Source organism: Orbicella faveolata, unplaced genomic scaffold (assembly GCF_042242905.1).
Source record: "Orbicella faveolata isolate gen_17 unplaced genomic scaffold, um_ofav_v1 contig_13, whole genome shotgun sequence".
Classification (NCBI taxonomy): Eukaryota; Metazoa; Cnidaria; class Anthozoa; order Scleractinia; family Merulinidae; genus Orbicella; species Orbicella faveolata.
Window position 1 is genome coordinate 12,354,215 of NW_028301540.1, and position 11,072 is coordinate 12,365,286.

Consider the following 11,072-nt stretch of genomic DNA (forward strand, 5'->3'; position numbering starts at 1 on the left):
ATAAATAATTCACATGTCAAATGCTAGTGTTTGGTATATCAATGCTAACATTTTTAATTTGCGTTTTAATGTGGACGGAAAACATTTATAAAGGAAGATAACGGTATGATAATCATATTCTTCTGCCTGCGTTTTCCTCAATCACTACTCCAAAATGACCAGTTTTTGCTGTGTTTTCAAATTCCTCCGGCGTAGTGTGGACAGAAAACGTTTGTAATGCTTTCAGAGTGAAACCTCCGTTTTCAAATTCATCCGGCTTAGTGTGGACGAGGCCCTAGGCAAGACATTCTAACTACTCAATTTCATTATATTCTGAAGCGCCATGGGCAATTTGTAGAAACTATCAGTAAGGCGCTATAGAAGTGCAATAATTATCGTCATTATTCTGAAGCGTAGGACAGGCAAAATAATGTTATGATTTGATTTATCCTTCGATATCTTAATGGCATCTTTCCCAGTAATTAAATCATAGTACTTAAATAAAGATTAAATGTAAATGTTGTGTATTTGGGTTCGGAATACCACCATAGAGTACGCAATGAATCGTGACGAGTGTTCTACACAACTGCTTTATTAGAACTGAACAAAAGTAGTCTATGTACAATAATATAATGGTATAATCACGTGACTGCGGTTTAGGGTGTGCTGAACCAATGAGTACAGGATTACAGGTTATCTTACAAATAAGGCATTCATAAAATAGGAACAAACACTACACTTATCATAGTCTATAACATGTATGGCAAAAGCACATGCCATTATCCACATTAAATATCAAATTTATTGATTGACATTGATAGACACAGTCCATTCATTTTCTCGATATTTAAAATTCGATCTTTAATTCTTGTATTAAAATGTAATGTGAATTACAAAACCAAATTTACTTTCCAAGACCATAAAACTTAGTCAGTTATAGGGGAGTATCACAATACCTGGTGTAGCAAAATCTTGCGACATTATGGATATGGCATACCTTTTATGGAAAGTGCGAGCTCGCAGACCAAAACCTAATGGAAATATGTCCATATTTTCGAATGCCTCAAATCAAATGATCTTGAGGTGTGATCGACTCATGGAAGGATACAATAGATCAGTTTTCACTTGCATGTCGACAGTAATATGCATTTGCTTTGGTTTTGCATTATCGCGCTAAGCGTTTGGTCTAATACAACTCCCGCCACTTTGTCAACCAGTCCAAACTAAAACCAAAACCAATATTGAGTGGCGCGCAAGTTTTCCCGTGCATTACATCTACTACATGTATTTGCTTTGAGTATCGATTGACTCTCTGGATTGGCTGTGTAAATTGTGATTGGACAGAATGATGAATTTGTTGTTGTTGTTGTTGTTTCGTTTTCTTTTTTCACGACGCTCGGTTGAAGACTGCAATAATGTAGCCATTCGTGGCTGTTAACGTTGATATTGTCTGCTGTTTGTAAAAGTGTTTAAGTTTAAATATATGTGGTTATTGCCGTTTCAGGGGGATTTTACTCTGACGATATCGGCTACGTGGCCAAAAGCTGCAAGAAATGTCCGAATGGATCTTTTGTTGCATTTGACAAAGCATCAGGCACACGTAAACAAGATTGCAAGTCATGTCCTGAAGGTAAAATCACGATTTCTTTTCTTCTATTCCCAATTCCTTTTACTTCTCCATAAATATAGCTTCCTTTGCTGATTTTGAGGCATCTTAGTGGTTTGTAAACGTTTTGAATTATCATGTCGTTTAAATTAGATTCAAGGTGGCAGCTTTCAGAAATAGTCACGTCGTTCTAAGTCAAATGACATCCTCATTCCATAGAGGACCCTACAAGAAATACTTCTCGACGTATTATCAGTCCACCAACTTCCAATGTTATTGCTAAGACTCGCATCCACCAGTTCCACAAGACCAAAAAAAATTTTTGGACTTAAAAGGGATAAATTCTCTTGATTGTTTCGCTTCTCCGATGACATTCAAGAGTAAACTCGAAGTGAAAATATGAAAAGCTTACTCTCTCTAAGACAAACAATAAATCTTGGCGTCTGAGAAAGATAAGCTAAGATTTTAAACGAATCTTGCTTAGGTATTTTACAAGAGAATAAATTAAACCGACGGATGGCAAAACGGCCATCAAAATAAGTTGATTAAGCGGGCAGTGGAAGTGGTAGATTTTTTTTCCACCTTTTTAATTTTTTTTCTTTTGTTATTCCTCCTAAAGACTAACATATCACTCTAATTTTTTTCTGAAATAAACATTCATCTCTTATTACAAAATCAACAGGAACAGACACTGATTTTTTCGCTGGATACCGTGCTTGTAAATGTTTGGAGGGATTTTATCGAACCCATATGTTTGAGAAATGTCACAAATGTGCACGAGGACTGGAATGCAAAGATGATGCCATCACCTTGAAATCCGGTTATTGGTGGGAATGGCGGAACGAGACTTACAGAGATCGTTACAGAGATTTTATTACGAATCTTATGGCGTCTTTACCAGCATTAGATGCTTCCAGTGTACAGTACCCATTTCACGTACCAACGCCTTACAAGTGTCCAAGAGAAGAGTCTTGCGATGGTGGTATAAATTCTCAGTGTCAAAGTGGATACGAAGGCCCACTTTGTGAAGTTTGCAGCTTAGGATACTATAAACAATTAAAGACGTGCAAGGAATGTCCATCAAAGAAGTGGATTGTGGGACAGCTATCCATCGTTACAGCTATTATTTTTTTCATCGCTATAGCTTTGCCTTTGATGGTAAGAAGAATGAAGAAAGGAACAAGAAAACGGCCACTTGTAGATACATTGTTGTCCAAACTCAAAATTGTGATTGGCTTTTATCAGGTGACCTATGGTTTACTTCAGGCTTTCTCGTACATAAAGTGGCCAGGAACTTTGCAAGTAATCGCCCAATATTCAGAAATACTGCAGATGGATGTTTATCAGATAGCACCCATTCACTGTCTTTTCCCAGGATTTCGCGTCAATGCTTTTGGAAGTTTGTTTACAATCATGACAATGAATGCTGCTGTCATTGGTATTTCTTCTATTACTTACGGAGTGCGTAAAGTAATAATCTTACGACGTCGAAGCCCACAGAGTGATGATAAGTCAAAAAGCATCGCAGGGACAAAAGAGATAGTGTTCAAAAATTTATTTTTCTTCCTCTATGTGACTTACCTGAGCACATGCGTCAAGACAGCCAATGTCCTGCCACTTGCTTGCCAGAAACTTTGTCGAGATGAAAAAGAGGAGCCTTGTAGCTATTATATGAAAGCAGACTACAGCATACAGTGTCAAGGTACTAAGTACAATCATTGGCTTATCCTGGCGTACGTTTCTGCAGCCTATATCTTTGTCCTTCCTCTTTCCTCGTTCATCGTCCTTTGGAGACAAAGAAGATTAGTAGTCATAGCAGGCGCCAACCTCTTTCAGGATTCACGCTCTGGCATGGAAATCGTCTCCGGATTGTGTTTTCTTTTTAAAAATTACAACAATTGCACATGGTATTGGGAATTAGTTGAAATGTCTCGTAAGGTAATCCTTACATCAGGTCTGATTCTAGTGGGTCAAGAGAGCCGATCTTACATTGGTTTGGCATGGGTCATCGCTGGGATGTATGGAGTGTTTTTCTCCTGGATGAAACCCATTAAAGATGCGACCGAGAACAAATTAATGGCGACGTCCCTTGCTGTTACTGTTGTCAACTTGGGTATTGGAGCAGTAAGTAGAATTCCTGCAGAGAACATATCAGCCACTGTAGACTCCTACACGGACTCTGTTTTGTTCAAGGTATTGGTGCTTGGCGCAAACACTTTGGTGATTGGTGTACTTGTTGGTAAGGTCACAGTGTTTAGTATATTTCTTACCCATACAGTAAGAAAGTGTGATCAATTATAGAAAGAACTCCACTTTTCCCAGACACAATATGGTAATAAAAGATAGATGCCCCAGTATTGCCGTCATAGCGTGATTTGGGTGTCACGAGATTAGTTCCAAGTATGTTTTGATGTTTTATATACACCATCTAAGTTTAACGTTATGGCCAAATGAAGGATATTTGTTTTCCATAACACTTTTTCTTTTGACTGATTTTGTTTTCAAATTTGAATGAAAATTGTCTCCTTTATTTTCATGCAAGGAGTGCAGTCTCCCTGCCATTCCTGGGGTCTGTATTCCCCTGCTATCTGGTTCAGACACAAAGTGCCAATTTGTACCTAGGGGCCCTACGTCTAATGAAGGGCTGTGTGGCAATGTTTGGCCTAACACAATCCCATTAATTGAAATGATCTAATTGATATGTACAAGTAAGTTAATTTTGTGATATGAAACTTTAGTCTATACTAATGAAGTGGCTTCGAAACAAATGATTGTGGCAAAAAAAGCTCTGAAAGAATCAGTGATGCAATATATTCTCTAACGTTATTAAGGGGAAATGGTCACGAATTATGCATGTCTAAGTTTTCGCTCAAAACATAGACAGTTTAGGCTTAACTTTTCAAGTTTTATTCGATAAATTCAAAATAGTGTCGATTAGCGCGACCCCCTTGTTTCTCAACACGGGACAAGTAGGGTAAAAAAAAAGACTATGCTACAAAAAGGACGAGAGAGAGACATAACAAGAGGATAACTTGGAATTGAAAATGCATCATATCCGCCCAGTATTGCTCTTGGGAATGATGCCTTGTCCGACTTGCAGGAATTCCGTATTGTACATCAAAAACAAACAAGGGTGTGTCAAGCACATACGTTCATGGTTATTCGAAAACCCGGGTGAAATGCAAATTGTAAGTTTTTGTTTCATCGCGACTTTTCAGTTTGAGAAGCTTTGTTCATAATCCTTTACTTCTTGTCTACTTTCAGTTCAGTACGTAGTGTTCCTGTGCCGTTACATTAAGGAATGGCGCAGAAACCCACATTGGTCTTTTTCTTGCTGTCTCACCGCACTTTTACCTCTCAACGATTTACATAGCGAAATCCGTGGGTTAGTGGAAGTGAACGTTCTTCAAAACCAGCTAAAAACCGGGAAATTTGAAAAACCCACGATTCTTTCTGTGGTGAAGGACAGTGGGGTGATTGATGTCAGTTTGGAAGAATACAAACAAGATGACGATTACACAGTGGAGACAGATGCTGAAGATTGTCAAGGGTTCAAGCATGGCGACACGAGGTGCCATCGAGGGACACAAACTGAGTTGTTTTCACTTTCCATCGCTGACATCGTGGTTCATAAGACTAACCAAAAGGTACATAAGGGACGTCTGTATGAAAAAAAATGCAGAAACACTCAAACACTTGAAATATCGCGTAGTGTCACTGCTGCAATGAAGACGCTCGTAAATAGACGGTCAAACGATCGGTATGATAATTCTAAATTATCTCTTTTTTCGGCTTTTTACAATCAATTTTGATAATTTGTTCTCAAACTCATTAATTATTCTTGAGCTGATGACCCAATCAGCTCGCATCAATTGGGTCAGGTGCATGTATGTTGATACCCAATGAACATACCGATCAACACACGGTAGATTAGTTCAAAAACTGATCAAGACACTGATCAAGAAACTTGAATTTTAATCAGTCTTAATTATAATTCTAAATACAGCATTTTTCCCGCTTAAATCATTGCTTACAACAACAATACAGCAACATATTATTCCTTCTTAGACATCGTTACATTAATTGTACAGTTTTTGAATTTTCCTTTCTGGAAAACAACATCCGTTAAAGATTGATCCTGTTTCTCTGTGGTAAAACATGTAGTTGTACTAACAACACTTGGACCTAGGATCTTTGAAACTTTAGACACATTTTCTTCTGTAGGCTTTTCGTACTGCAACAATGCATTAGAACGATGCCCCGACCTTTCGCGAATCAATTTTTCTTCAACCCCAGAATTGAACAGGGAGGAAACACAAGTAACGCGCAAACTGTGAGCGGTTTTGCGTTTAAAGCCTGCCGCGTCGCACATGTCAGGCAAAATCTTGTTCAAGCTGTTGATGCCTACGGGCGCTTTATCGAATGCGAACCTAGTTTTTGATGGCTTAAAGTAAAATGCAGTAACTTCCTTTGTCTCAACTAACCCTACATACAATCTGAATATCTCAACAAGGCACGGCTCGTGCTTTTCCTCAATAGAGTGACAAACGTGCTTGACCACTCGCGGCACATACTTTAGATCACAAAGACCTCCATGATAAGTTTTAGAGCCATTTTCTTCAAACTTAATAAAATTTGGACCAATTTCAAAGTTGTTTACAACAATATTTCTGTGATCTCCCCCCCGCAACCCAAAAACTTTTCCGTTATAGAAATAGATCGTGTTCAATAACGACTTAGCTGATGTAGTTCCCAGCAATTTCTTTTGCCAGAATACTGCTTCTTCTTGCTCGCTCACAAACTCCTTTTCCTCTTTCTTACACTTAATGTGAAGCCCTTCTCGAACGCCATTCTTCATCTCGGCATCTAAGCAACGTCGGAAAAGGACAAACCTTCAAAAAATAACACACAAAATTAAAGTCCTGAAACAGTGCATTTTAAATTACTAACCAATTCGGTCTAAAAGTTGTCAAGTACCTTTTGTCACTAGCGTCCAGAGGATTCAAAGCTTCTGATCCATTTTTCTCCTCCAAATAACGCTTGAGGGCACAAATGATACCATAAACAGACTTCGGAGGGTATCTTTCACCGGACTTTTTAGCTACCTCCATCACAAATTTTGACAACCAATAGTTCAGCGACAGAGCGTCCATTCCAACAATATCTACACTCACAGCGGTAACATTGTGTAAATCGTAGTCCTTGAAGAGACCGCCACAATCTAATACCGGAACTTTAACCTCTCTCAACCTCTGCCATTCGGCAAAAATGTTCACAGCCCACTTGTTTTTATACTTAGTTGAAATTGGAACAGCATCATTCACCAAAACATTTTCTTGAGAAGAGGTTTTTGGAACTCGAAAACGTTCTGATCTCCACTCGATCTCCATCACGCGGCATAATGTTAATTTATTAAAAATTCAACCTTTAAAACTTGCCCACATGGCCGCATATAAAAGATTCATTTCATTTACCATATGAATAAAAAACAGACAATAGCCTATTGAGCACGCCTACTAATTACCTATTCTTCGAAAAAAATTCTCATGCTACTTTGAGAAGCCAGCTCAAAAACTCGTGCTTCGTTTTTCATCAGGGGTTCCAAACACCTCGAAACAATAAAAGCACTCCGCCTTCGGCGTCGTGCTTTCATCTGTTTCTCGGTGTTTGGAACCCCTGATGAAAAACTCGCACTCGTTTTTGATCTATTACATCAAAGCAGGGCATTTTGAATTGATTTCCTTTTGTTTTGGTGCCTCGAGTTTGATACAAGCTACAACAGAGTATTTTGGGTGTTTTTGTTTGTTTGTTTGTTTTTGTTTGTTTGTCTGTTTGTTTGTTTGTTTTGAAAAATGTAATAAGTGGTATCATAAAATACTTATTGGATGAGTTACACCGGACCAGAATTAAAATATCTAGCTCTCGGTCAGGAAGTGTAAAGGACCTCGAGCCAAATATTGTCCCTTTCGGTTCTTCTACTCGATCAGTCAGTAAGGTCATATTAATGCATTCCCGTCTTTTTGCAATTTCAGTTTCTTTCTGCCAGCTGTCATCACTCGGTAACAGAAGTATTACGTTTGAAGATTGGGGTACCGGTAAAGAAGTAGTCAAACAGCAAATGCAGATGGATGAAAAGTGATCAAAGGCCTTTCAACTTGCCTCTGCGTTGTTCACAGAGCTCGAGAGCGCCAGTGAGCAGATTGTACAAAGAATTTACTACTACAGTTTGTTTAGCTTTTAGTTTGAATTCAAAGAAAAGGGCATCGCATTTAATATAAAACCCTTTGGGTGGCTCACTTTGCAGAGCATAAGTTATGCTGAACTTTTCTACAGTCCGGGCTTAGATAACCTCGTCTAAATAAGTAAGCTTTCTTTCCTCCACTAGTAGATGCGATCGAAAGCCTTGCGGGGAAAATATCTCACGCTTAAAACTCCTGAATGTACCACTGGGCTCGTAGACCTTTGCACCAATCACAAAACATCCCTACTAAACGATTTTTTAGTGGGTAAATAAGTTTTTATTAAACATACTTCGTACGAACGTAGAAAATGTAAGAGTCTTGTGCTGCTTGAGCCATGTCAAACGCTTAAATCGTTTGCATTGATGACTGAGATTGATTGAGGAACTGTCGAATATAGCGGTGTATTTTCGGCAGCAATAGTTTAGTTAAACAACCGGACTCTTTCATCAAAAGATCATTAAAGTGCCACTGAAACGAAATTTTCGTTCTCCCTTTTATTAGCCCAATTTGTAGTTTCAAACGTGCTTAAAATAATGCTGAACTTTATTTCTGTCAAATCCTAACGGAAAGTGCTTTTTTTAGCTGCTGAAATCGACTTTTTGGAGCAAAACTGTGTCCGGGCTCTGGAACCGAGTTTAAGGACCTTGTGACGTCACTGGTTGTATTCACGCAAGAAGCGCCATAGATTCTCTCTTGTTTTCACTTGATTTATTAAGTTTATTCTTCATATTGTCGATACCTGCTAGTTTTCTACCTTGTAATTTCTGTCCAGTCTTGACAGGAAATACATATCATGAACGTTGGAGGGCGCCAAAAAGTGAAGATTCACCAAAATAAATGCTACAGATTAGAACAGTACTCGATTGGAGATTTCGAAGACGAGTGTGGCAACTTTTATATCACGTCCTAAAGCCTAAACACGATAATTCGTCGTCTGTTTTCAGCCTGGTTCTGAGATTTGGATTCTCACGTTCATCTAAGGTCTGTTACACAAGGTTCGAATATATCCTCGGCAACTTTACTGCAGTAAAAGCCGTAAGCGCATCAGCCATCCGCACAATCACGAAGTTATTAACGGTCCACAAGCTTTGAGTGGAGTACTTCTTTGCACACAGAGGGCATCTTTTTATGATACTAATAAGTGAGAGTTCCTGTGGTAGACAAAATGTATCTTTGAAAATTGTGATCCGCAGCAGGGTTTGCTTTATCGCCGCACACGCATCAGTGTAAACAAAGCGGGAATTTCGCTTCTCTTTTACACGTATCTCCCAATTGCAATATTTCACGGTCGATGGATTACTTTGAGTTCTTTAGCACGTACTTATGTCTATGATCTTCATTTAATGGTATCCAAGTTCAAAGCAATTCGTTAAACGTCACTAGTTTACACTCCTTTCGAAGGTTTATTAAACAGAATTTGAACTAATTTGCATATATCACCTTTCGCCGCCGACATTGTCACGCTTTCTCTTGTTTCCTGAAAACATACCTGTAGGGTCATGACAGCTTAGTTTACCTTTATAGTTTAAATTCGCTCCCTCATGTGAAAGAAGAGGGTTTCTTAAATTGTTGCTGTTTTGATAACTTGTAGGATGTAGCAGATACAACTGAACTAAAGGTCACTGTAGCACAATCTCGTCCGCAGTGAAACTCACAAAGCGTCCGGTTTTCTCGAAGCGAAGCGACTCGAAACTCGAAGCGTTGTTGCTGCGATTCGTGCAGCAGCAGTCCGGATAATATTTTCAGAAGCCGCTTTCTCTTGTTTTCATGTCTTTTTTACTTTATGAGTGTAGATACTGTTTAATTGAGTGGTGGCCATTTCACCAAGAGTCCCGATCGTTTTGCGATCTAAGAAGTCCCAGTCGTTTGCTTGCTTACATAAAATATCCTGTAAATATCCAATTAATAGACTGGAAAGCCCCAGGATCGACTCTCCACCTCTTCATGTCTAAGGCTACTGTTATTATCTGCTTTACAGCTCTGAGATGTCCTTAAGATGTTTTTTGGGGGGCTTCGAACAGTATTCTCTTCTCCCATAATCACTCTAAATTTTCAGCGCGGCATGAGAGTAATACAACCAGTGACGTCACTAGGTTGTTTTGGCCGCGCCAAGATGGCCGCCAATTTTGGGCTTAACCAGCCAACTTCGAACGGCTGAAAAAGCAGTTTTCGCTTACCGTATGCGAAAAAAAAGCCTGCAGTGTTTCCAAGTAAGGTTGAAACTTAATTACTAAGCAAAAATCTCACATACAAAAATTTCGTTTCAGTGGCACTTTAAAGGTGGTCAGGCATAGACTTAACGTCTTCAAGTTTGGTTTCCATCCCGTTTATCCTGTAGTACTATTTTAGGAAACAACGTAATATATTTTGAGTCTGTGGTAAAGGTTCCTGTCAAGCAGTTTCAACTTTTGTACAAATTTGATTACATTAAACTTTCTGCAACATTGAATGGCTGAAGAAGAGGTAAAATTATGTAAATCAGCTATCCGCATGCTGAGGTACAGAGAAATGCTGAAATTAAAATCACCATCTCTCTCATCTTTACCTTACTAAAATTGTTTGCTACAATAAATTGTCTTTCACCTTGCGCTTGTTCGCCTGCCGTTTGGGTGAGGCTAACGCCAGAATAAGTTCAACTTCATTATCTATGTCGTGAAACGCAAACATCGCATTATGGCCGTCATATACCGCTAACAGCTAAGTAAAGGAATACATTTCTCTGCTCTGTTCCTGTCTATTTCGTCATGACCACTTTGGCCACCCACAATCGATAGAAAAGAACAAGTATCTTCCATATTTCCTCGGTGGCTTGCAACCACTAGCCGTTTATTTTTATAGAAAAGTTAATCTTTTTGACACAGATTTCAAAACCTGAATGTATCTGTTATAAAATTCAATTTTAAGTGTCAGCCAGTTTATATAATTTAAACGTTTTTAATGGTAATGATCTATACACATAAAATGGTCGAAACGTCTAAGAAATTTATAAACAATGCTGTTTCTTGTGAAGGTGAATTAATCAACATGACACGAGCGTGGGACAAAGAGAGGGAGTTAATGGATTCGATTCCTGTCGGGGATTCAGAATTTTTCTTTGTCCCAGGCTCGTGTCATGTTGATTAATTCACCTTCACATTTCATTACCGAGCTTAAAATTCACCATCTTTATTAGCTTTATTAACTTAATTCTGTTTCTTGTTCTTTGTTGGCAAAAATATCTGCATACGAGCCAGTTGCAAATCAGG

General features: G+C 38.7%; 2 protein-coding genes across 2 annotated transcripts; one reads left to right on the forward strand and one right to left on the reverse strand.

The window, feature by feature from the left end:
- The first annotated feature begins 2,267 nt into the window (after positions 1 to 2,267).
- Positions 2,268 to 8,287, forward strand: LOC149115037 (uncharacterized). The gene is made up of 3 exons (XM_089285843.1): positions 2,268 to 3,824; positions 4,850 to 5,232; positions 7,618 to 8,287. Exons 1-3 carry the CDS (start codon positions 2,336 to 2,338, stop codon positions 7,690 to 7,692), a joined length of 1,947 nt encoding a protein of 648 aa, XP_089141969.1. The 5' UTR covers positions 2,268 to 2,335; the 3' UTR covers positions 7,693 to 8,287.
- On the reverse strand, positions 5,300 to 7,297 carry LOC149115038 (zinc finger MYM-type protein 2-like). Its single transcript, XM_089283886.1, has 3 exons — positions 6,563 to 7,297; positions 5,994 to 6,477; positions 5,300 to 5,305 (listed from the first exon to the last, which is right to left on the reverse strand). The coding sequence occupies exons 1-3, from the start codon at positions 6,973 to 6,975 to the stop codon at positions 5,300 to 5,302; spliced, it is 903 nt and encodes a 300-aa protein (XP_089140012.1). The 5' UTR covers positions 6,976 to 7,297.
- Positions 8,288 to 11,072: the final 2,785 nt, after the last annotated feature.